The sequence below is a fragment of the Crotalus tigris genome, unplaced genomic scaffold (assembly GCF_016545835.1).
Source record: "Crotalus tigris isolate CLP2741 ecotype Arizona unplaced genomic scaffold, ASM1654583v1 scf7180000018260.1040479, whole genome shotgun sequence".
Lineage (NCBI taxonomy): Eukaryota > Metazoa > Chordata > Lepidosauria > Squamata > Viperidae > Crotalus > Crotalus tigris.
The window spans coordinates 213,441-240,362 of NW_024096909.1; the positions used below are offsets into that span (position 1 = coordinate 213,441).

The 26,922-nt window shown below is 36.7% G+C and overlaps 1 protein-coding gene across 3 annotated transcripts in view; it reads right to left on the reverse strand.

Moving 5' to 3' along the window:
- Positions 1-4,288: 4,288 nt before the first annotated feature.
- The window catches only part of PLEK (pleckstrin), a 34,469-nt gene continuing 11,835 nt past the window's right edge, over positions 4,289-26,922 (reverse strand). For 2 of the 3 annotated variants that reach the window (XM_039349330.1, XM_039349331.1), the window contains exons 5-12: positions 17,409-17,564; positions 15,316-15,497; positions 14,349-14,440; positions 12,978-13,162; positions 10,302-10,406; positions 8,168-8,251; positions 5,581-5,650; positions 4,289-4,943 (exon numbers count right to left, since the gene is read on the reverse strand). In XM_039349330.1, coding sequence (XP_039205264.1) covers positions 4,804-4,943; positions 5,581-5,650; positions 8,168-8,251; positions 10,302-10,406; positions 12,978-13,162; positions 14,349-14,440; positions 15,316-15,497; positions 17,409-17,564 — 1,014 coding nt within the window. In that variant the 3' untranslated portion in view covers positions 4,289-4,803. Of the gene's footprint in view, positions 4,944-5,580; positions 5,651-8,167; positions 8,252-10,301; positions 10,407-12,977; positions 13,163-14,348; positions 14,441-15,315; positions 15,498-17,408; positions 17,565-25,405; positions 25,643-26,922 lie in introns of all 3 variants that reach the window. The other variant, XM_039349333.1, reaches the window with a different exon arrangement.

Below are 26,922 nucleotides of genomic sequence, written 5' to 3' on the forward strand. Positions count from 1 at the left end.
ATGTGTGTTATGTTTTGTTGTTTTAAAAAAATAAAAATATATTTTTAAAAAAATGTCCCAGGAGTTATTTTGCTGCATATGCCAATGGGATGGTTAACAGATGGATTAGATTAGACAAAATTAGCTTAGATTAAAATTAATAAAAATAAATATTAAATTAAATCCTTAATCCAGGAGGTGAAGATTTAAGATACTGAAAAACATTTCTGTGTTGCTGCTCTGGAATTAGCTTCACTCTAGTTTAGTCCAGGATCCAGATGGACTCTAATTCAATAGCCTTTTGGAAAGCTATCAAAACGTGACTGTTCCAAAAAGCATTTGGAGATTAGAATCTATGTTTTGTGTGCCATCTGTTTATCCCAGTTTGAGCTCCTTTTAATGTGTTGTACGATGTGGCTTGCATTCTAATTTAGATGTCTGAATTTCACCCAGAGATGTGAAATTCTAGTTGTACTGAAATCATGGAAAATAAATAAAACTGTTTATACCTGAAAATCCCCTCCCCAACTGCACAGCACAGAAATATAACATATGTTAATATCTGATTTCACTTTAAAAGCAGTGAAATGGATTGTTTATTTACTTAGGCATGACTGACAATAAATCTGCATATGTCCGTACATTTTAATTTTTTATTTAATTAGTTAATAAATTAATATAAATTTGGAAAAAATTAAAATGGAGTATTTTGACATATACTATCAATATCCTGTCTATATACAGCACAGAATTGGGGAGGATTCCCCCACTTTTAGCTCAGGAGAAGAGGCCTATACTCTACCTTGAATTGATTCAGGATGCACACGCGCACATAAACACACACACACACACACACACACACACACACAATGTGCTTATAATAGTAAAAATTGATTGAATTATGGAAAACTAGATTTAATGACTTTCACTGTAATGTAATATATGTTTAGTCAGAAATCAGCTCTACTGTGTTTAGCAAAATGTGCTCTCTAGTAAGAATGTAAGTATACAGTAGTCAACTGGAGATATTATTATATACTTTCATCTTAGAAATGTTCAATCAAAAAGATTAAATTGTGAATTAGAAAATCTTTTCTAAGTACAGGTATCTTAACTACAGCTTCTGAGTGGACTTAAATTAGCCATTCTCTGAGTTTTCACCTCCAATAGATGTTAATAATATTAGTTCACTGCTACTTATTTATAAGGCAATACATGTAATACACACTTTGAGACTCTGGAATACATTATAATTCCAGATATTATTTTTGTTTATGCTTGAGCTACTTTGGAAATGTTCTCAGATGATTGGGTAAAATTGCTTATCTATACAAGTACCTAGGGTTGTGATGTTTCCTTAAAAATTTCAATGCATATTTCCAAAGCATCATTTCCAAGAAAGAAAGAAATGATTCTGGTCAGTTGTTGGAAAATGTTTATCAATCCATTGGGTCAGTTCTTGAAAAGAATGAGTTACAGTTCTGCAGAACTTGTCTGAAAATCAACTGTTCTGTAGCCTGATTTTCTCCTGTAACACTAGTTTTGATCTTCTGTTGGTTGATGAAACACAAGATCAATTGTCTTTTCCTGTGTATTAATAATGCAATACACTGTTTCTGATGATTATTTCTTTTATGTGGTCAAATTCTTCAGTTAGGAAATTGGAACTCAGTGGAAGTTCTTGAACTCATTCAACTTGCTGTTCAGAAAAGCTCAGCATACTCAGCCAGACATGAAACACTCTTACTTATCTGATTCCTTCTGGAACCTTCTTTACTGTAACCCTCTGGCAGAAGGAGAAGCCTCCCTGCTATTCAAGGCCTCTTTTCAAGCATAGAGAAGGCAAAGACTGCTTATAAAATAACAAAAGGGGTAGGGGTCAAGCTGTCATCCCTCTTCTGCTACTCATATTACAGGTAGTCCTCAATTTACGACCATAGTTGAGCCCAGAATTTATGTTGCTGAGAAATTTGTTAAGTGAGTTTTGCCCCATTTTATGACTTTCCTTGCCACATTTGTTAAGTGAATCATAGCAGTTGTTAAATTGGTAACATGGTTGTTAAGTGAATCTGGCTTCCCGACTGACTTTGCTTGTCAGAACGTAGCAAAATATATTCATATGACCCTGGGACCACTGCAACAGTCATAAATATCAACCAGTTGTCAAGCATCCGAATGTAAATCACGTGGCCATGAAGATGCTGCAATGGTCATAAAGTGTGAAAACTGATCATAAATCATTTTTTTCAGTGCTGTTGTAACTTCAAACCATCATTAAATGAACTGTTTTAAGATGAGGATTACCTGTATTCTCAACATATGCAAATGGACTAGAGCTTATAGTTACAAATGCTCCTATTAGAGTATTTTTATTTTTTTCCTATTCATTTCTTTTGAATTCCCTCTGAATATAAGAAATTTTGTGGAGGTTACTCGTGAACTTATTCCAGTCTTTGAGGGGCTGCCACAAAGAAGAGTCACGTTATTCACCAAAGCACCAGAGGGCAGGACAAGAAACAATGGTTGGAAACTGATCAAAGAGAAAAGCAACCTGGAATTAAGAGAAACTTCCTGACAGTGAGGACAATTAACCAGTGGAACAGCTTACCACCAGAAATCGTGGGCACTCCATCACTGGAGATTTTTAAGAAGAGGCTAGACCAGTGATGGCAAACCTTTTAGAGACCGAGTGCCCAAACTGCAACCCAAAACCCACTTATGTATTGTCGGGTGCCAAGTGGGCGTGGTCCATTGGGTGGGCGTGGTCATGGTGGTAACGGCAGACTGGATGGGATAAAAAGTTCAATCAATCAATTCCAACTTTGCGAGATCTTTTTTTTTCCTGCGAGTTGAAATTGATTGATTGATTGAACCTTTTTTTTTTTTTGCATACAGCGGTGGAGGCCTAAATTAAAAAGGTTTTATAAAACCCAGCTGAAGGCCTAGGACTGGGGCGAGGACGTGCGTGCCCACAGAGAGGGCTCTGTGTGCCACCTGTGGCACGTGTGCCATAGGTTCACCACCACGGGGCTAGACAGTCACTTGTCTGAGATAGTATAGGTTCTCCTGCTTGAGCAGGGGGCTGGACTAGAAGACCTCCAAGGTCCTTCCAGTTCTATTCTATTCTATTCTATTCTATTCTATTCTATTCTATTCTATTCTATTCTATTCTATTCTATTCTACTCTACTCTACTCTACTCTACTCTACTCTATTGCTCAGTGGCCCCAAATCATGTGTGTCTACAAATCAGTTGTATAGGATTAATTATATAGGTGGAACTTTAATAAAGTGGCTGTAAAAATGAACACACTATGAATAAAATGACAGTGACTTTCCTGGAATGAGTGACTGTTAAAAATGGTCACACTACATAATACTTGGTTATATGGAAAATAAAAGCTGATGTGTGAAATACCTTAAGCTGCTATTTAAAATGCTGACTTTGGAAGTATTGCTCTTCTGGCTTGTAAATATGTAAGAGCAAATTTCTTGTTTACTAGTTGTAATAGTTGTGTGTTCACAACTTTGTTTATATCTTTGTCTCCATCTCCATCTCTATCTCTGTCTATCTAATTGAAATGAAAAAGGATCATTGTAGTTCAGCTTTTCCAATATGATACCCTCCAGAGATATTAGGAATGGAAAGATTATGGAACTTATAATTCCCAAACATCTGTTGGGAAAACTTTATAATTTTGGGCTAAAAAAAATCTATTTTATGCAAAAACTGGAGGAGAATCAAATTTACATGTATCTTTGTTGAACTTGTATCAGAGGATATGATGTACAAGTTGGTAAGATATTTAGTATTATCTTTTTATAATAATTTTTATTAATTTATTAAAATATAAAATACAAAGAGAAATTTTAAAAAGTAATAGAAAACTAAGGAGGGGGAGAGAAAAGAAAGAAAGAGAATATATGCTGTAAAGAGGGAAATGGAAAGAAAACGGTACCGACTTCCAACTCTCTTTAACATAGTAGAAGATAACATTACAACCTCAACTTTGTACTTTTACACAACAGAATATACTAGCCATTTCTATAGCAACAAACCTATAGTAAGATATTTACTATTATTATCAAACAGAAAAATATCTTTGACTTACAGTTTTGTGTTTAAGTTACAAGACCTCAGGTATTTATGACATAGAACAATGTTTTTCAACCTTGGCAACTTTAAGATGCATGGAATTCAACACCAAGAATTTCCCAGCCACCATGTCAAAGTCCACCCATCTTAAAATTGCCAAGGTTGAACAAAAGAATGGAAGGTTCATGTTTTTAGCAAAGACAATAATGCTGGCTTTATTTTGTTAAACTTTATTAAAAATATATTTTATTTTTCAACAGTATTGAAAATACTGTTTACAATGGAACCACAATATGCAGCATATCATATTTATCATATTTATTCATTCATCTGCTTCAGAATTGCCCCATACAAGAAAACAAGTATAACACAAGATTCTAATTATATGTATGATTGCATTTTAAACAAAAAAAAGTTTTGGATCCTTCAGATGCTAGTAAATTGGTTCCCTCACTATCCCTTATCATTGGCCATATTGGTTGTAGGCTGGGTGTTCGTCAGCAGCATCTGAAGATCTATAGATTACCATTCCTCTTTGGGATAGTAGCAAATACCGTAGAAAAATCTGATCTGCACAACATCAAATACTCTGCCAATTCTAAAACAAACTATTGTTAAATAACAGTTTAAATTTTAGACCAGCTGATATTCCTTTTCAGAGATTTATTGAGCTGGTAAATTTTTTTGAGGGTTTTTCTTTTTTCCTTTTTTGCTAAAATCACCAGTCTTTCATTTTCCAGTTCTGGAGACAAGCTGAATGGCCTTGATCCATTCTGTACGTTCTGCAGAGGTGGCTGCTTGAAGGACATAGTGCACCTCATTTGCGGTAATAATCTCAAAGAGGTTTCCCTCCACTTCATTTTTTTTGCCTGGTTTGGAGAGGACAGAGGAAAAAAAAGTGAACAAAGGACCAGGGAGAGGGCTTGTTTCAGCACTTCTGCCTCTGAAGAAATAACTCACTTCCATTCTTACTGGATAACAAGCATAAATGAAACTCTTTGCATTTCCATTTAATCCACATACAAAATTTCTACATTTATAAGACTCTCCTTCTGCTTAGATATGTAGAACCAACTGGTCCATTTTTTTGTTACCATTTAAAGTTAAGCTGCCACTTCCCAGAATTGGGTTCCACCCCAAAGAGAAAGGGAAGGAAGGAGGGAGGGAGCTAGCTTTCTGGCACCTCACCTCCTTCCTGACAGTAGAAATACAACAACAACATATAAAATATATTATTTAAGTATATAACATACCCATGCAAAAATTAATATTAAGATATTTATATTTATTCATAGTTAATGTAGAAATGAACTGCAGTATGAGGCTTGCCTTGGAAGCAACATTTCCCCGGTTATTGGGAGTGAAAAAGACTACATTAATTAGGTATGCTATAATTTTCAGAATGCTAGTCTGAAAATCAGGCAATACAGGCTCATGGGAACCCCTCACTTTTGGAAAATCTCTCCAAAACTGCACTACTGCTTTTAACTCCTGCTTAGTGATTACCATCTGATGTATCTTCAATTGCCGTCACTACACAGCCCCTCAAGTGAATGGCTCCAAGTGGCTCTTCTCCCTGAAAGAAATTTCATTCACTATTCATGCAGAGTCAGACTCCAGGAAAGAAATGGTGATCTCGAGACAGCACTGCTTTTAGTGGCAGAATACAGAGGCGGCATGTAGACTATCTCTTCATAATTTCTCTCTGGATAAGGAGAAAACTTGAGATTGACCATAAATGCCTTATACAGTTGCTCCTCGTGAGGAGACTCAAGACAGCAGTTTTACAGTGGATTTAGCAGTTTTACAGTGGGAGATGAAGGAATAGCCATCTTGCTTAAACACCTTCAAAAGGACACTGGATCTCATACTCTCTTTTCTAATTATTTGGGAAGTTGCTTGTTAACTGCTTTTCAGCTACTAGGAATCTTTGGATCAATAGGTTTTACAGCACCAGGTGAGTTTCCTTCAATCCTTAGTGAGAGAAGTTTTAAACACAACTTTAAGCACTTAATTTGTTTTCTTTTGGGGTAAACAGCAAAAGTGTGATTAGAACTTTGATTTTGGAAGGTTACAAATAAACTAGGGGTCCAGACAGATTTGAAATAAGATTTTGGAATTAATTATAAAAATCCTTCCCACAGGAAAATACTTTTGTTTTAAATTCTCTTTAAAAAAAATTAAAAAGGTAAGATGGGACTTTGAAAGTTGAACATGAGAGAAAACTAGGAGGAACTAATGATTGCAATGAAAGGAGAAGTACACTTAAATATGACGTATTAGTGCAAAATAAAGAAAAAATATTTTAACATTAGACATACTGAAGGATATGCTGATGCTAGATCTAGAAGTGAATTTTAAGAGTGTCTACCTCTATAGACTATATTTTAAAGATGTTATGAAAGAAGAACAAGTCTTATCTGACAAGACAGACTTATTTGAAATTGGATTTAAAAATGACAGGCTATATAAGAATGACATGGAAAAAGATATCACACATACAAGAGAAACCAGCTGATGTCTTCACAAATAATTAATAATTAAAAAGGATGTACAAATAACAAACCAAGAGATAATTTCCCTCTATATTGGATTTACAAAAGAGGTTTGTATTTTGGGAGACTGGATAAAGAAAAAATTGAAAAGAAATCAAGTTCTAGGACATTATTTAGGATAAAGACTGATATTAAAGGTATGTATGTATGAGTAGTTTTGCTGACATCCCCAGGGTCTTTATAGAAATTCTTAAACGAAACACAGGAAGAATAAACTGTAGAGAATGGAACTATGCACACTGTGCACACAAGCCCTAAGATTACTTCCTTATATATTGCCTATTCCTTCCCCAACCTCATCAAGATATCAGAAGGGATCCTTTTAAGACGGAAGGAAGGAAGGACTCACATGTCTTAGTCAGATCTGTGGTTTGGAAGAAACAGCATCATATTAGTTTAAAGGTCTTATTCATGAACTGTCTGACTTGGGGAACTCCCTTGTGAGGATTTTCTTAATAGGACACAGGTTCTGGGGCACAGTTTCACTATTATTACAAATAAATTTTGTGGCTTATTGGCTTTCCAACAGCTAATACTTAAATGAGAATCTCTTTTTCTTTCAGCAAATTCTTCGACATTTGATTTAATGACAAGGAGGGAAAAAAGAGGAAGAGGAGTAGATAAGACCTGTTCAAGCTCCCTTTCAGACTTCTTTGCTTAACACAGTGGTTCTCAACCTTTTTAATGCTGCAACCCCCAACCGGTCGTAAGTCAAGGACTACTCAACCGGTCGTAAGTCGAGGACTACTCAACTGGTGCAGCACCGTTTGCAGAATGGGACTTTTGGCGGGCTCAGCAGGGCAGAGACAGCCTGGACAATTCCTATTGGCTTTTGAAAGCCAATAGAATTAGACTCTATTCAAGAGAGTCTATTCTATTGGCTTTCAAAAGCCAATAGAATAAAAGGGAGTAGCACAGCTAAGGAAAAGGGGGAAAAAATGGCAGACTGCGTTGTTTGGTGACCCCCGTGAAATGGTTGTTCGATCCCAAATGGGGTCCTGACCCACAGGTTGAGAACCACTGGCTTAACATAAGGACGTCATGGAGAAATAGAGATGGTGCCCAAAGATATAAGATGCATGGTCCCATTATCTCTGCAATTTGTTTTCACATGTGCACAAAGAATGCCTTTGGTTGTCCAAGTGTTTGAAGGATAACAAAACTTATTCATGTACAGAGATAATGGAGCAGCCTTTTCCACACAGGTGATATCCAGATGCGTTGGAGTCCAAAAACTAGAACCCTCAACTACTATAGGTTCTGGATATTGACATTCAGTACTACCAAAGACAACTGTGCAAGACTATACAAATCCACTAGAGTTGTCTACTCAGGAAGTGGCTTCACCAAAAAGTAAACTGCATCACTTAATGTTGATAAAATATATTTGAGCTTTATTATGAAGAAGGATAGGTGCTAATAGTAAATTATGGGTGCTAATAATAAATTAGTAATAAACATACTATTCCTACAGTGTTCAGTAGGCAATTTCATCACCAAGTGGCATTTCAACAAAACTGAGTGATAAACACACTTACTGCCGCAGGATCGTAGTAATGCATGTAGGCAGGGTCCTCTCTCAAAACAAATTTCCGCACTTTCCAGTTTTTCCTTCTATGACCCTAAATAAATATTAAGAAAGCATAATTTTTTATTCTTCTGCTATGTAGGCATAAATTTCAAACTATAACCAAGCCTTGTTCTCACAATTGAACAAGACACTTTAAGTTATCCTCGTTCTAATAAAATCAATAGCAAAGATTCCAGTGATTTTATTGGACTTTTCTCTGATGATAAAATTGGCTATTTTATATGACATAAACCAGAGTCAATAACTTCTATCCTTAGGACTGAGGTCCCTTTTTGCAGATCTTAGAGCCTCTTGCTTTGGATTACCACCATTTGGCTGAATTTGATGATTTTCTCATAATTTTGAGTATGTGGTAAGTAAACACAACCAGTATGAAGTGCAAGCTATGAAATGAATTTACTATTTTAAAACAATATATTCTACCTTCCCTTCCTCCAAATAGAGAATGGGAGGGTGTAGGGGCAGTGGAGAACACTATCTTTCTCACAGATATTGCCTGGTTGCCTTCTTGTCTATAGATCCTGGCCACCACAAGATTTTCCATTTTTGATTTAAACTCAGCCACCTGTATGTATTTATCATATAATTACATGTAATATGAATATCACATAAATTATATTATGTGTATACAACCTTTTGGGGCATGACTTTTTTCCTGACTTATAGTCAAGCTTGCTTTTTATCAATTAAAAAATATGAATAAAAATCTCAGTTCTAGTTTTGTCTTTTTTCCCTTTTTTGTGTATCCTCCCCCCCTTTTCTTAAAAATGCTTAGTAAAAAGCTTGTTGAAAAGATAAAGAAAATGTGTCAAAAAGCAAAATGGACAGCATAAAAGGCAATTCAGTGGACTTTTTCATCTGGTGATTTGAGTTTTTTAATGAAATAGATATAAAATGTTTCAAGTTTAATTTGTTAAAGGTTACGTTTTAATAGATCTACTAGTCTATTAAATATAGGGAGCAAAAAATAAGAGTTAAACTTTATGTCTTTGAAACTCATTTAAAAACTGATCATCAGTTCTACCGTAGGTCTTGATCATTTCCACAAAATGTTGCAATTTTTTTATTTTCTACCAGAACAGCATAAATCAAGTCAGAAATTCAATGAGTCATATACTTTTAAGTCTTCGAGTGTTCTATATATGAAATCCTACTGTAATTCTATTAAAGCCAGATATGTTGAATGGAACCATTGGGACATCAGATGAGTGTTACATTTAATCTGTACTACCAAGGAAAATTACTCTTTTGGCTATCTGTTATATTTTAGCTCTCTTTCCAAAACTGTTGCAAGGGCAGATGACATCTTTTTAAAAAAAAACATTTACTCATATACCAGTAACAATCAGCTCATAGAACTGGTATGGATGTACAGTAAATGTAACTTCTCAATACCAGTCCTGCCTTCTGATATACCATATATTCCGGGATATAAGACGACTGGGCGTATAAGACGACCCCAACTTTTGAGAAGATTTTCAGGCTTTAGAAAGTCATCTTATACGCCAGAAAATACAGTACAATACTGAATTTCTGTTTATAGATGAGCACAATAGGAGCTCCTTTGCTGCTAGAAAGCTTTGTCCTATTAGTGCTTTTTTCTGTAAAAAAAAAATAGGGCTGGCCCCTAGGGGGCAGATTGGTTTTCAATTCAGAGAACAGCTACCCGTATATTCCTGCATATAAGACGACCCCTGACTTTTGAGAACATTTTCAGGCTTTAGAAAGTCGTCTTATACACCGGAAAATACATTTCTTGCCTCAAAAGCAAGTGAGCTTTGTTTTTCCCTTTTCAAAAAAGCCCTCCACCTCTTATTCTGTTCTGTGGGTTGAAACAAGTTAGAAGCTGGTGAGTGGGGTCAGCAAGTTAGCTCAGAAATTTACAGAGTGGCTGTATCTCCACTAGCAACTGATTGCTACTTAGCAATGCTAAAGTGCATGATGCTACAGATGCAGAATATAGCCAGGAAAATTCAGAGAATGTTGAGTACTTTGGAGATATTTTTAGACCGGCTGATTTCATTAAACATGTAATACATAAGTTTATATTTTATGTACCAAAAAACAAGATATATACCAACCTGTTTCAGCAGACAACCCTGTTTGACCACCAGGCCTCTGAATTCTTCCTTGAAGACCATGTCATCATCACTGGAGTTGCCCTCACAGAAGAAACCACTGTCTGCCTATTTTAAGACATTGAAGAAGACAAGTTGATAAATGTCTCCTAGGATAGTTTGGGCTGTTAAATAATGCTAGCGTTAGTTGGACATTAAAAAAAAACCCTGTTTGTTTTAGAGAATGGAGAAACCATTGGCTTATCTACCCATCCTTCCAATAGGGCCATTTTTTTTTGGTATGTATCTACTAACTTTCTCTTTAAAACAGAGGACAAATAGACAAAGACTTTTTTTTTTGTGGTTTGCCATAGCTGCTTTTCCTTCTTGGCAAATATATTACTAACTTTATTTTTTATGCTATAAACAGACTTCAGCAGATTTTGCCTTGTTGTATGCAACTTACATGTAACCCCCATATGAAATAAAGAAAGAAATAAAATGAGCAGCTGAGGCACAGAATAAAAGAAGAGCTCAGTTAGAAGACACGGTAAAGTTTGTTGCCTGTGTCTTAATTCACAGAATTATACAGCTGGATGGAAAAGTGAAGGTGCATGATAAAAAGAAGCTATTCATCTTGGTGAGGATAAGCTAAGGACTGACATCAGTATTGTTTAATCAATCAAATATGGTCTCTTGAAACACTATTAACATATCTTGCCAGATTAGGATGATTGTGGCCAAGTAGAAAAGGCAGCAACCAAAATAAAAGAATTAAATCCATCTCTTAAAAATCCTTTAAGTAAAAGATTATCTTTTTCTAAATAGTACGTGGACACTCTATCTTAGCAAACTTATATGTTTTATAGAGATTTGCCAATCAGGGTCCTAAGTAATTTTTTAACACAGTATTTGCACAAACATATAGCGTGAAACTCAAAGCTAGGTAATGTCATACCTTCCGATTTTTTTGAATCAACTTCCATCAATTTAGCCACTATAGTTTATGGCATTATGGAGATTATGGTCACCATGGACGATGTGATATCAGATTGCTGACTATTTTCTAGCTAATAGACGACAAGTTGTGTGAGCCTACTTTTAGGCCAAACTTGATGTGCACACACTAAAGAGGTTTATTGATCTGACTATAAAACAGAGATGACAGAGGTCAACTTTTATCATTATTCAGAATTTAAAAAATAAAATATCTATGCTGCTTTCATCTTTATTTCCCAACCAGAATAATCTTTCATGTCATAAAATATAAAATGGGAAAAGTTTTTAAGCTGCAGGATATGGAGTGGGAAGTTGGGAAGGGTATGGTTCAGCTGACAGATCATGTTCCAAGTACTGATAAAAATAGATCTCCCTCTCGGTGGTTATCATCAGATGGATCAGCAGATGTTTTGCAAGCAGACCCATGGTTGATTTATCCCTGAAGCTCTCTTGTGGGACACGTTCAGCAATTCTCATAGAGAAAAAGTAACCAGGGCTTTTTTTGTCATAGAACACCCAGAACAGAGTTCCGGCACCTTTTTTGGATGAGACCTTGTAGGGTAGGCAAGGCGGGTTGTATGACATGTGTGAGTTCTAGCACCTTTTTTTTTTTTTTTACAAAAAAAGCACTGGAAGTAACAATATCTGAAGTCTGGTTGGATTGACTTGATTTCCCAAAAGCATATATGTTGAACTCATATCTATGGTTAACCATCACATGATAAGAAAAAAACCCTGCAAAGTCTATACATTTGTAATCAAACATTACACATTACACATTTATTCCTATAAAATAACAGCAATTACAAAGGAAGTCTATACTGTACTGACTCAGCTCAGAGGCTCCATATGCATATATGGAGCATATATGCTATGATTTTCTATATAAAATGCTGAATCACATTTTTTCTTCAGAAGAAGCTATCAAATTATTTTCTAATTAATAAATGCCAGAAACCATTATAACTGACAGATTAATAAGACAAAGCTGTGCACATCTATTCAAAATTAAGTAAATCCCCCTCTGTTTGATATAGATGTAGTTAGAATTTCATTCTAAGGCACAAATTAATTATTAAATCATTCTATAATTACTGTACTTCGGTAACGCAACCTGCTGTTATTGTAATCAAGTATAAAAATTAGCTTGGTGGGTGTTTTAACACAAGCTCAGCCTCAAAGTAAAAAAAAAATTCTTCTAATAGACACCTAAAGTACCTGAAGTATACTGTTTTGCGTTCACCAATATATGAAAATAAAGACAATTAATTCAAGGGAGTGGCTTTGGACTGCAAATTTGGTGTGTCTTTTTATGAGCGAGGTGGTAAAAGTTACCAATTATCATTAATTTACCAAAGCTTTAATGCCTGAACCACTCTGGAAGTAAAGTTAGTGCAGAATTTATATGCTTTGCATGTGGAAGCATAAAAAGTAGAATTTTCAATTCATACAGTGTGTGTATGATGTTCAGACTGGCAGCTGGAGAAGCATCTGGTCTGGTCTAATGCAATGTTTTCTTTAAAAAAAATTGTAGATACACACACACAAACATCTTGGTTTTTTTGTTTAAAAAAGAGTGAGATAGGGAGAGCAAGCAATGCATTAGATCAGTCAAGATGCTTTTTTGTTGTTGCTTGTTGGATAGGTATACTCCCAAACTTTTCTGTGATTAGATAAAGAAGACAATGTCTTGACACTTACAAAATAGTAATAGGCATCCTCAATATCCAAGAAGGGGGTTTCTGATAGGCCTTGAAGTGCATTCTTCGATGTATCACCAGCAGCCTGAAAGTAGCCTTCATTCAATAGGGCAGATGCCAGCACTATACCCTCTTGGCGATTTCGTAATGAATTGTTTGACAGTAACCAATCGATCACAGAACTACCTGATGACAAGGAGAAGAAGAAAGGATGGCCACCAAAGATATATATATAAAAAACAGTAGATATGGTAAGGATTAAGAAAGCAGAAAAACAACTTCCAATGATGACTATCTCTGAATCTTATTTGAAATAGATTATAATGTTCTAGTTTAATGAAAAGAAGGATTAGAGGTAACATAATAGCAGTGTTCCAATATCTCAGGGGCTGCCACAAAGAAGAGGGAGTCAGGCTATTTTCTAAAGCACCTGAAGGCAGGACAAGAAGCATTGGATGGAAACTAATCAAGGAGAGAAGCAACCTAGAATTAAGGAGAAATTTCCTGACAGAACAATTAATCAGTGGAATGACTTGCCTCCAGACATTTTTAAAGTTTTTAAGAGAAGATTGGACAACAACTTGTCTGAAATGATATAGAGCAAGGGTCTTCAAACTCAGCCCTTTTATGACTCATGGACTTCAACTCCCAGAATTCCTCAGCCAGCGTGCCTAGTTATAGAGTTTCCTGCTTGAGCAGGGGGTTGGGTTAGATGACCTCCAACTCTTTATTCTATTATAATAAATGCTTAGACTGTAGCTAATGTTTTTCTAATGTCTTCAGAGTAAGTTTTTGTAAGCATTAGCAGTTAGAAGGAGGATGGACTCAGTCCCTGCAATTCCTTGTAGTACTTCCCCAATCATTATAAAGGATACTCCAAATTTCTTTAGTCAACTGAAATCATTTCTCTATTCTATTCACAAAAGTTTTGGTGCATGCCTCAATTTCTGGGACGCATGCAATCTTAATTATTTTTATAACTCATATTTTGTGACAATAAGTTGGATGGTATGAGTGTTAGATATGCCAGGAATTAAAAATATAATAGTTAATGGCTACCAAGCTTTTGGAAAAGTGGACTGTAATATATATTCTTTGCTTTGAGAAATATTGGAATGCAATTTGATTTAGGATAGGATAGGATAGGATAGGATAGGATAGGATAGGATAGGATAGGATATCCTTTTCACCCAAATTGAATCCCTCAGATTATTTTATTTCTTTACGCAATTTATTTTCTGCCTTTTATTCCTTATTTTATGTCATCGCTATAATTCTATTTTCTTGGAATACAACACATTACAGTTCCATTTTTAGTATATATTTTAATTTATCTATTTTGTTGTTGTTTAAGCAATTCTTAACTTCCTACCTGTAAAACAGTGATTGAAAATTTTCTTGTCTTTTTCCAGCTTCCTTTCCCGTATCCCCTTGTTAGGGTCTTTCATAGAGAGATACAAAGCACTATGCAGAAAACAAAAGGGATAATATATAACCACAAATGTTTTAAAACAAAACAGCAACATTGTTGATTAAAAAAATTGGCTTAAATAAAATCACAAAGTTTTTAAGATTCACACTGAAGGCATCTAACGGACTTTGCTAGTTATTATGATAATAGGCTACTGATTTGCCCCAGGTTTCTCAATCCTGTGGACAGCTTAAATTATTATGCCTGAAACAACATGTAGGAATAAATCAACACTTCCAAACAATGGCTTTTTCTAGATCCGTGCTCCCAAGCTAGCATGGCAGTTGAAGTCCACCATCTTAAAGTTGTTGAAGTTGACAAACATTGCTCTAAATAAAATACATTCATAATCTGGTATTGGAACATGATTTGAATGTAATAGAAAAATATTCTTCCAGTAAATAATATTGGGTACTATCTCAAGCAAACCTTCTTGTACCAAGTTTTTCAAACATCTTTTTAAACTTGGGAGAGAAATATGAACTAATTCTACTTTCACGAAGCAACAGACAGCTGGAGATGCTGATCTGTGATGAGAGAGATGTAATAAGAAAAAAAGGGGCACATTCATAGCTACTTCATCTGACTGAAGTTGTCTCAGAAATGCTGCCAAAAGAAGTGTTTAAGCTTCCTGAGAACAAGAATAGGGGAAAAAAAACACCTTTTTTTTCTGAGACCAGAAAATATATAAGATATGCTTTCATTCCAGCTTGTTGATATAGATGAATTAGGAATTTGGATGCCAAGTTTCAGAACAAAATAATTTAAGCAGCTGCTTCTGTAGCTGCCTTATAAAAATAAAGCTTTTGAAATAAAAGTATTTTCCCACATCCCACTTATATAAGCAATGTTTAGTTTTGGAACACACCTCAGATTAATGGTTTCAGGAAGCCTGATAGATTTCTTGGTTGATTTCCTGGAAAACCTTTGTCCTCCCAAAATACATTTGATGGCCTTCTTGATATCTTTCACCCAAGCATCTCTATCCTCAAGATGAGAAGCTTGGAAGATGTGATCCTGTTGTTTGGCCGTTGAGAGTTTAAAGACAAACTGGAATAAGAACAGATGTTATTGTTAGCCTGTGTGAATAGTTGTTGTTGGTTTTTTTTATGTTAGCAAGCAGTGTAGAATTCCCCAGCTAAAGTGTCTAAACAGGCAATATTAAAACAACTGAGAAAAACAATCCTATTTATTGTTAATATAAGAACTTGGTATTGAGAGATGAATGCCTAGTTTCCTTAGCTCAGAGTTAGAAAGAGAAATGGTGATAGAAAAAAGGAAGAGTGCTCAGTTCTGGATCTTTTGACATCCTTCAGTTAAGAAATGGAACAATTCCACAGCACTGTAGATACTGTATGCTCCAATCTCTGCTGAAATAAGGAAAAACCACAATTCCCCTCAATTGTAATAAACATACAGGTATGTTGTCTTTTATCCATTTGCCATTGTATATACCACAGACTGAGACGTGGACCCTACCATGCTTCAAAACGGCAACTCTCTTCAGATGATCCTTAGATTTGACTAAGAAACAGCAGGAACTATAAGCCTTATTCAGTTTATTTACTTCTACAGTATATGGAGTGCACCAAAACATTTTCCCCTTTCTATTTTACTGTATATCTTTTTAAATAAATATCTTCCTGTTATTTGGACAGGAGCTTTCAGGGTCTTCTGATTGTCTCAAGAGAGATTTGGTTTATTGTGTATCCATCCAGACAGAAGTATCTACTTGCAATACCTACAGGGAGAGGGATAGAAAATAAATAATCTATTCCCAGTTTAAAGATTTCACTGACTTTAAAATTCAGAGGAAATATGGATGGAAGCAGCACAGTTCAGTTGTTTCAATCCAGTTCCCACTGGCTGCTACGCAAGGAGAATGGGGAAATGGAAGACTCCTTTTTCTGAAAATATTGCACCTCAAGTGCTTAGCTGAAAAGAGATGAAATACTAAGTAGTAGGCATTCTATGCCAGAGCAAGGCTGTAGTTTGAAATGTGTTAGTAACAAAACCACAGTATTGTAAACACTATTTTCACAGATGACTTGAAAGGAAAAAAAAGGAAATGTGTACAAGGGCTGCACATGAATCCATTTTTACTAATGATTTATTATTTTTTTCTTAAAAGTACAGCAGAGAACATTGTGTTAACACAGTAGTTAGCAGTATATCAGAAATATTGTGGTGACTACTGAGCCAAAGGAAATTGTCTCTAAGATCAGTTGTTTTTCCATTAACTTTGCTTACTTTTTTTTTATATTCTTTTCTTTACATTCATAGGAACAAAAGAAACAGCTGTGCTGGATCCAACCAAAAGACCATTTTGTTCAAAACTCACTGTGACCAACCCAGTATCTATTTGTGATTACTTTTTTGACTCTTTTGTTACTAAATAAAAATTATTATTTGTGATTACTGGTGATGATGTTACCTATGCTGTCAAGGTTTTATTTCTATCAACATTTCCTGCAAATATGAAGTGATGGGGACATGTATGCTGGATGCCAAAACCAAGAGAATGACATGGCCTATAGGATATGTGCAGCCTTCCATCATTTTCTCTTATAGCCACTAGAATCTCAGATTACATCCTAAGGGCAAAAGTTTGGGACTTTAGGGTTGGATGAGGTGGTTCCCCTGTGAATAATTAGGAGCAAAATAATGATCATAAGATTCCACAAGGCTTAAAAGACCAATTCTGCCTTTTAGACCACTCCAACTTCCAAATGCAGATTGCCTTGGAATGATACCTTCAGAATAATTTCATCCCATCCTACTACGGTGATATCATAATATCATTTGGCCCATGAAAGATACATATTTATATACATAAATACACAGGCAATGCACATATAGTCCTTAAATACACATCCACTCATTTCCTTTGAATGCAAAGGGTGTTGCCTACTCTTGGGATAGGCCTTACTTCAGCATGCTTCAGAAAATATAAATACTCACTGTTCGTTTAGCAAAATCCTGGCAGGGACTGGTCAGTGTGCTGTTCTTGAGGGGAATCATTCCTTTAGGATTGTTATCAGTCTTCTTCTTAAAGAATTCAATTCCATCTTCTGACAGCACTACCCACATGGGCTTCCAGGTATTAAACATACTCCCCTGTATCAATCAATTAAGAGAGTATTATCTACACAGCCTAGGATGGCACAAAAAGAAGTTTTTATTGCTATTTAAAGAAAGATTATCAGAATGAATATTCACATTCCAGGAATAGTTTGATATACTCTACACAGTTTGCTTAGCAGCCATTTCCCCACTGAATTTCAGCAGATGATTTCAGAATGCTGGATAGCTACAAATGGGATTGGCTTGTTGTCACACTGGGGAGACTTGAGAAAATGTCCTTTAGTGGGCTCCATGCCCTCTCTTAGGCATTCCACCAGTTTAGAGTCTTCTTTCTGTCACCTTTTTCTTGCTGTACTCTTTGAACACATTCCAGTGTTTCTTCTCTCATAATCAGACAACAGTATTTCTGAATGCTTTTGGAGTTTCCATGTTTTGCATTGAAAATAAGTATAAGACAACATGAGATCGGTTGGGAGCTATTGACAGCAAGACCCATAGCTATGGCCATAGGACATCACTAAACAAGATCTATGAACCTGACATTAGTTGGCCCTACCTTGACTTCCCCAATCTTGATCCTTTGAAATGTATTAAAGCTATGACTCTTAGAATTCCACAGCCAATACATTCAGAGGACACTGGCTTGAGCTTCAAAATCTGTGGGTGGTGGTGTGGGGGAGTGCCTCTACTTTTTCAAAAATAAGGATGTCTTCAAATTAAGCTTGGTCCTTGGAATTGGTTAAGTTGACATGTCAACTGTTTTAAACAAAGAGATGTTATTTGGTTTTGCTTCTATTGGGGTATTGCTTCTGGTTCTTATGCTTGCAATAGAAAAAAATGAAATTTAGAATCTAGTTTGAAGATTTAATAATTGTGTAGTTGTAGAGCTGGCTTGTAATAATTATAGGCAAGGTGAAAAGTTGAGCTTGTAACTGTATTGGTCTTTTAGTGTGTTAGAATGGGAAGTCAACATTTTTCTCTTTTCTCATTTTTTTTTTAAATCCTGCATTCCCCCTTTTTTACTTTATCCTTATTTTCATTATATTTTATAATAAACTTCAATAAAACACATGATTTTTTAAAAAAAGATAAAGCTTGGCCCTACTACATGGACACAACCACGATTTTCTTGGCAATGGAACAGGAAGGGTTTGCCATTTTCTTCTCCCAATCTTTTTTTTTTTTAAGGGTTTTGATAGGCCTTGATCATCTTTGTGAGGGAGTGAAGTTGGGATTGCTGCCTGTGTTTCAGAAAATCAGCTGCAGCAAGGCAGAAACACTTCCCCCACACTTCCCTCAGGCACTGAGACAGGCGCTCATAAATTTACTCACAGGCATCCCAGCCGATGTTGCAGCCGCCTGTGCTAATTGAGCCACACCCTGGTGTTTTGACCGGTCTGACAGCCAGAGGCAACGTCATCCCATCCAGTTTTGAACTTACAAAAACAATTGTTAAGACAGAGTGAAAAAAGGGTGTGTCTAACAGGAAAGGTAAAAGCAAATGGCCTACAGATGAAGAAGCAGAGGTAACATCTGCAGATTAGCAGCTATCAAAGCAGGCAAGAGGACTTTAATTCAAGTGCTACAACTACAAGCTATGCTGAGCACCGTATCCTGGTGGGAATCCGGCCTGGAGTTCAAAGCTTTGCCTGGAGCTCAGCAGCAGTTAGGAGAGGAACAACTACACTGAAAAGCACCTTGTCCCAACTAGTGCAAGAACATTTGGAAAAAGCAAAGATTTTAAGTTACTTTAAAAAAAAAAAATCTTGAGACTTATTTTGAATAGAATATTAACAGATTGATGAGGGCACGATGGCTCAGCAATTAAAGCTGGAAAATTGATAGTCCAGATTTGAGAGCCGAGCTCTGTCCAATGGATGAGTCTCTTGTTACTTGCCTCAGTTTCTGCCCACCTAGCAGTTTTAAAGCATGCAAATGCAAGTAGATAAATAGGTACTACTTCAGTGGGAAGGTAACAGCATGCTGTATGCCAGCCACATGACCACGGCAGTGTCTTCAGACAATGCTGGCTCCCTCGGCTAAGAAACGGAGATGAGCACCAGCCCCTAGAGTGGAACATGACAGAGGAAACCTGTATACTCTATCTCAGGGCTTTTCAAACAGTGGTACGGGTACCACCTGTAGTACATTGGCACCTGGCAGGTGGTATGCCACCATCCTAGAAAAGTGGTAGCGGGGGAGGGGAATGAGCTGAACCAGTGGCAGCACCACACAAGCCTGAGTGATAGGTGGCTGGAGCTGCAGAGCTGTCAGGGCTCAGCGGAAGCGCCAGGATCAGTGCCGCTTTCCAGATGATTGGCGCTTCTTCGGGGCTGTCAGGGCTCAGTGGAAGCACCAGGATCAGCGCCAGGCTCCAGCTGGAGCTCAGCACTGATCTTGGTGCTTCTGCTGAGCCCTGAAGAAGCACCAATCAGCTGGAAAGCAACACTGATCCTGATGCTTTTGCTGAGCCCAGAAGAAGTGCTGATCAGCTGGAATGTTGCAGCATCTCCAGGGTCTTGTGATTTACATTCAGATGCTTGGCAACTGATTCATATTTATGATGGTCACAGTGTCCCAGGGTCATATGAAGTGACCAAAACCTGCTGCAACCACCCAGCAGATGGGGGAATAAAAACCAAACACCCCTCACCCCACCCCCGCTGCCAATCCTCAACAGAAATGCCTCACAACAATGAAAACCTTGGACAGGAGGAAGAGCACCGCAGGCAGGTGTCTTGCTCAGCTATGCCTTGGGGGGACACTTTTTTCAGTACTATTGTAACTTCAAACAGTCACTAAGTGAACTGTTGTAAGTCAAGAACTGCCTGTACTTTATCACTTTTTTCCTTTTTTTTTTTTTTTTTTTTTTTTGGTCATCAAGTTTTTGACACCTTGCTAGGTGACTGGTGGTACTCAGATGTTGCCATATCCTAAAAGTGGTACAATGGGTAAAAAGGTTGAAAAGCTCTGCTCTGTCTGATACCAACCAGGTTTGAGCTTGCATAGCTTCTGAGAACAAGCGCTGCCATTTGCTGTTCCTCAAATTTAGACCCTAGAATAGATGTCAGCCCTCCTGGATAAACCAGATAGGAAACATGACTAAATGAGCTGACTCCACATTTTTATAAAGCTACATTAATAGAATCTTGCAAGTCTGATGGTATAAACTTCCTGTTGCCACTTTTATCTGTCTGCTCCACTAGGACAGGTCCTTCTTAAGTTTCTTCCTCTTACAGTTAAGCACTTGGGGGGGGGGTTCCCCTTTCTCTCATCTGATTGTTTTCCAGGCAGTATCTCTTTCCCTCACCCCTCAAAGTCATTCACATTTTCCATTACACTTACAGGAACTTTTTTAAAAAATATCTCATTAGCTTTTCCTTTCATTAATGTTTTGTTTTGCTTTCACATACAGTAATGCCATTTTTAATTCTGATTCTCCCAGACAGCCAAGGGATTGGGCTGAGAGCTCACTCCCACCTCTCTTTAATTCAGAGGCATTTTAAAAACCAAACAGAAGATTCAGGGAGGATTGGGAAAAATGTGATAGAGGGAACAAGAAACATTGGGAGAGACATTAGCTTAAAATGATCTTTCTGGTATTCAAAGTGAATCAATTAATATGGTTATCTAAGCTATCACAGAAGAAATGGTATGGGACAGGAAATTTAATGTAACAGTATTAAGACAATAATTAAGGTGCAGAGCTGATTATAAAATCAGCTAGTTTGGAGAGGATGAAGGATTACAATCGGTGTCTTAAGTTTTTGCAAAATTTTAAAGTACCTGCTATGTTCTTTAAAAAGCATACTCTTCTCCTTGCAAAATACAAAAAATAAAAATAGAAATCTGAAAAACTCAGTTCCACCTTTACTGGAATGCTCTTGGAGCTGCAAAAGGGGAATTTGTGAAATAGTGTAAACTCAACTGAATACGTTACATGGTAACAAGAATAGTGCCCTTCTAGAAAATTCTGCCATTGCCTAGTATGATCAGAAGAAGAAGACTTACTGATCAGAATAACTGATTTCCTTTGAAAATGTGTGTGTGCACGCGTGTGTGTTGTGTGTGCGTGTGCATGCGTGTGCATGTGTAGTAGCTGAGGAATAATATTTCAAAATGTGAAAAAGACTTAGTTTGTGCCTAAATTCACTATAATCGGGATCTGAATCTGTTTTTAAGTGTTAAAGTCATGAAATATGTGAATAATTATAATTCAGAAAAATAGCCCTGTGCATATATCTAATGCCTTTAGCTCATCCTAGGCTAAACCATCAACAGATGCACAGAAACAGAATTTATAGGAAAATGACTTAATTTCTCCATAGGTCTAAACTTTGATAACAGGCACTTGATAAGAGGTTATGAGCGGCAGCAACAGCATCAAATCAAATCAAATACATTTATTACAGTTTTTAAACAATCTTCATGATAAAAGAATACAGTAAAAGGAAAATAGTTTAATATAGCAATTAATTATTAGGGAAGGGGAAAATAATAATAAGACCAATAAAGCAGCATATCTAATCAAAGGTTTTGCACAATTTTGTAACTTGGCAAAAACATTATGAGGAATAGGGTTAGCATCCCTCAAAAATAATAAATGTAAAATTTATCTGCAGGGGCCTCCTATTTGGAAATTGATTGGGGCAATCAGAACATGTGTTGGGGCACCATAGAAAAAGCACCGTACGAGAACATGGGCAGGAATTTCTACTTTCCTGGAACCACAGAGGCAAAGACACTGAATAAAAGGTCCCATGAAATCTTCCATTCATTAGAGCTGATGGGAGGCCATCAAATCGGGCTCTAGAAAAGGCCCATCTATATTTGCTTAATGTTAAATTCGATAAGTACCCTGCAATAGAGGGCTTGTGACAGTTTAACAATTGGTAATAAGATTCAAGGCCACTGGTAATATCATTTTGGCGCTCAGTGCCCACGATTCTCTTTTACTGCATCATCTGCAGATGAATGCTAGAGCAGAGGTCCCCAACCTTTTGGGCACCAGGGACCGGTGTCGTGGAGAAAGGTTTTTCCACAGACCAGAGGGTGTGTGGTTTTGAATACTGCCTATATCCTGAGGATGGAGCTTTGCTTGTTTGTGCAGCTCGTTTGCTGACATGCTGCGGACCGATGCCGGTCCATGGACTGGGGGTTGGGACCCCTGTGCTAGAGAATGACCATTTCAATTTCCTATAACTCTCCAGAGAGGTGCCTTGTTGGTGACCTTATGGAAAATTTAAATGCAGCTGTCGATTAGTAATCCAACAAACATCAGCTGGCGCTTTAGCAGGTGCATGAGGTTTCTGTTCACTGGTCTTAGGCTGAAGGATTCTTTGAAAGACACTTTATAATTGCTACAAAATCGGCATTCCTCATACAGTATACTTAGCTCACCTTTCTGTCCCTGGGCTGCCCAAGCTTGGTTTCTTCTGCTACCTGAATTAAATCACCAGGTGAGAAATTGCATAGCTGACCATGCAGTTTCTTATTAAAAGTTATTGCATAGATTTCTTAATCCTTCCTTTCCTTGAACTATACTCGGAAAGAGGGCTGAATGCTCTAAACTGGAAATGGTTATTAGAAGATTTATTGTCCAGAAAAATCTTTGCATGAATTTTCACAGGGACTTAAAGATCCCTTACCAACGTAAACATTTATAGAATGTGGATATTATAATCCTTGTTTTAGAAGCAAGTTGATCTAGTTAGGTAAACTAGAGTCCACTGGAGTTGGATAGCCAATAAATTTAAAATAGTAATAAAGGCATAATTACAGCAGACTAGCACTAGGAGTTCTGAAAATAAAGGAGGTTTGCTACCTTGGTGAGCCCCAAAACAGTGAGGAAATTATTTTATTTTTGTGAAGAAGGGGACAGAAAGCATATGCAGGAAGCAGGAAAAGCACTTGGATACTGGTGAATAGGTAAGGAGTAACTGGCTGACAGTCAACTTAACCAGAAAGAATGAGTGATGCCTAGTCTCAATTCATAGCATCTTCATTGTGAAAGACATCTGAAAACAGTCAAAAATGCCTGCTCCAAAATTGTTATTGTTCAGTTATATAATTTACATAGCTTCTTTTGCAAGATCAAGCAGGATCTGTGTTTCCAAAAATACAACAAATTTCAGAATCTCTCACCACATTATGTATAAGGTTTTTCTTGGTGAGTAGCTTGAACCCATGCAACTGTATTGCATTTTCCTTGACAGGCTGAAAAAAATTTAGATAGCCCGAATCCTATAGATTTCACTAACTCATCTGAAACTGGAATCAATTCTTTCCCTGAAACAAAGATCAAAGCTAAGGGAGAAATTCCTGGTACACAAATGGCATTATTTTTATGGGTGCTGGACAGGGAACACTCAAAAATGAAGAAGTAGCATCCATGCCACTTCCCTAAAGTTTTACTTCTCCTTTTCTCATTTCTGTTACAAAGATGTAATTTCCCCAGCTTAAACCACCCCTCAAAACCCCAAATCTTACCACATACTGTATACTGTGCTGGGGAGTTAAGCATGTTACAGCCCGCATGCACAACTGAATAAAGCTTTTCCATAATGCAGTCCTAAACACACTTAACATCTGGTTTCAGCATCCATATGTCTGGAATTGCACTACTGCTCCTTTTCTGGCTGAATTACCATGGCAATGTACTGCACTCTTTATAGCTGCCCTTGAAGGCACTCCATTTCAGCTGAGCCAAATGCAGCAGTTTGAATGAGGGATTGGCAGAATTGTGCCAATTTCAATGAGAACCATTTTTTTTTTCATGCTTGGCTCAATTCATTTTTAGGTTCTTCCCTGCTTCTAAATGAGACCTACAAATGGGATTTTTGCAAACTCTCCCCCCCCCCTTTTTTTTAAAAAAAAGTCAAACCTTTGTATGATTTTTTGTTTTAATCTGCTACTACTGCTGACACAGTTTCTATGATTATGTTTTATGAAGCACTATTTTTAATTTGCTTATAGTTTTATATCCGTGTCTCTTTGTATCCTCAACACTACATCAGTATGGGAAAACAACCCCTCAAGTGGTGTATGTTTAACAATCATCTGAGGATTTTCTCCCATACTGTCACAGCATTAAGGAAGTGAAAGTTTGGGAAGGAAGGTAGGCAGAGAAAACCAAAACATGAAGAAAAAAAAAAATTCCATTTATCACATGGTTTTTTTCCCCCTAAACCTTCACATTTCTAGGAAATGGAGAAAAGGAATGCAAAACAAACCATCAAAAAACAATATTAGGTCAGTGCTTCGGATTCTATTTTTGTCATTGCTCTTATAATTCCTTTAACTGAAATATCTTATCTGTACACCGGAGCCCATATTCCATTTAGTTTGCTTTTGTGGTCTTAGCATTTCCTGACTCTCTCTGGAGCTTTGCTAATTATCTCTCAGGGCTAGGTTCCTGTAAGTCCCAGTGATCCACAAACCACAATTCTATTTTAGCTGAGTGGAGCAATATCTGGTATAAATTTAGCCATTCCGGTTAATTGAATACTATGATTGAACACTATGATTAAGATGTAGATTGGTAGATTAGATGAACACAGCCCTAATTTTCTTCTTTAAATTATCCAACCCATTATTGAAAGCAAGATAACTTAAGTCATGCCACTTCTTGAATGCAACAACAGATAAAAATAATTCTCTACCCACTCTCAGTCCATTGTAAATGTATAAACTCTGCCCAGGTTTTGAACTTGTCTTCTCATCTAAGCCCACTTACCCTCTCTGTGCAGCAATGTTATCCTGGATTGCTACATTCTCTGCTGGTCAGTAGCTGCCATTTGGTTACTAGTGTGTGGTTAGTCAAATGATGGTCCATTAAGTCAATGAATTTCCTCACCCTGTGTTTTCCCACTCACTTTTAGAAGCTCAGCTCTCTTTTCAGTCCTTATATATCTTGCTGGACATCTTTTCAGTTTCTACCCATGTTGGAGATAGTTTGTCTGCATGCTTCCCCATCCTTGCCCACGATACTGCAAAAGTTCCCTTTTCTTCTTTCCCCTAAATCTTTAACCTCCAACGTAAATGTACTAGAAATAACTTTTAGTGAGCTCAACTTTGCTCCAGTTCTTCCACGTTACAGAGTTTCTATGGATCTACAGGGGAAAATAAAAATGAGAAAAAAAACTTGTTTCCCTTTACTTTAATTAGTATCCACATTGCAGCAATGATGGAACCATGAAGGGCAGCGGGGAGAAAGGGACATCTGCATAACATCTTTGCACTAGGGACAAAAAAAACATCAGAAGCTGCCATTACCCAAGGGATAATTTTACTGATAAGCCAAGCCTTTTCTTCTGATAACAGATAAATGTACTGATAACAGAACTCATTTTACATATAGTCCACACCTACCAGGCTGGTGAAAAGAGGCAACGGTTACCAAACATCACAGTAGGGAAAAGAGAAAGTTTAAGCCTTTTGCCCATTAATCACATTCTCTGTAGAAATTCTACCACGCAAATAACACAAATAACGTTAGAAGTGGGGAGTGCTGATCAGAGATGTGGTGTGTTATTTTCCAAAATACTTAAGATAACACAGGAAGAGGCTGACTTTCAAAGTGGCAGCAATTGAGAAGGAAAGCAGTCTTACTAACAGTGAAATCTATTGGTACTGAATAACAGGGAGGGGTGGGCGGAACCTCAAACAGGTTGCTAATCACGTGATAAATTTCATGCCTAACCAGGATTTCAGTTTCTCGCTTTGAAGCCTTAATCAAGAAGAATTCAGTGGCAGGATTTTTACTAACCATGCTTTATTGGCTGCGCCATAAAGAGCTAGATTTTTGCACTACACTAAGCCATATTCTGGTTCACAAGCCAAAATGGTGAACTTTATACAACACAGCAAGCCAAAACCAAACATACCACTTTCAATATTAAGGTAGTTTTTAATCCAGATTTTATGTCAGTCTGAGCACTTACACCTTAAAGTTGTCTTAATATAATATAATATAATATAATATAATATAATATAATATAATATAATATAATATAATATAATATAATATAATATAATTCTTTCTAATTAAATTTTTAATTCTAAAAATTTGAATGTCATGCTTTAAAAGAGAGTTTTCCAGTGTGGCTTATACTGCATTAAATCCCATTATTGCTTAAATAGATAAAAACATTAAATTATTTATTAAAGTACAAGTTATCAGTTAAAATCCCACCACAGACTGGATGATTAGAAAGTTTTGTTGCAGCATACACAGCGTATAGTTTTGGTCATTGGCTAACCTAGAGACTTGGCCATCAAAGCTAATTCTTATTAGGCAAGGAAAATTACATTGTCCCTCTGATGGATTAAATATTAAATGCTCCTTTAGCCTTCTGTAATTCAGTCTCCCTTCATTTTGTATCATTCAGGA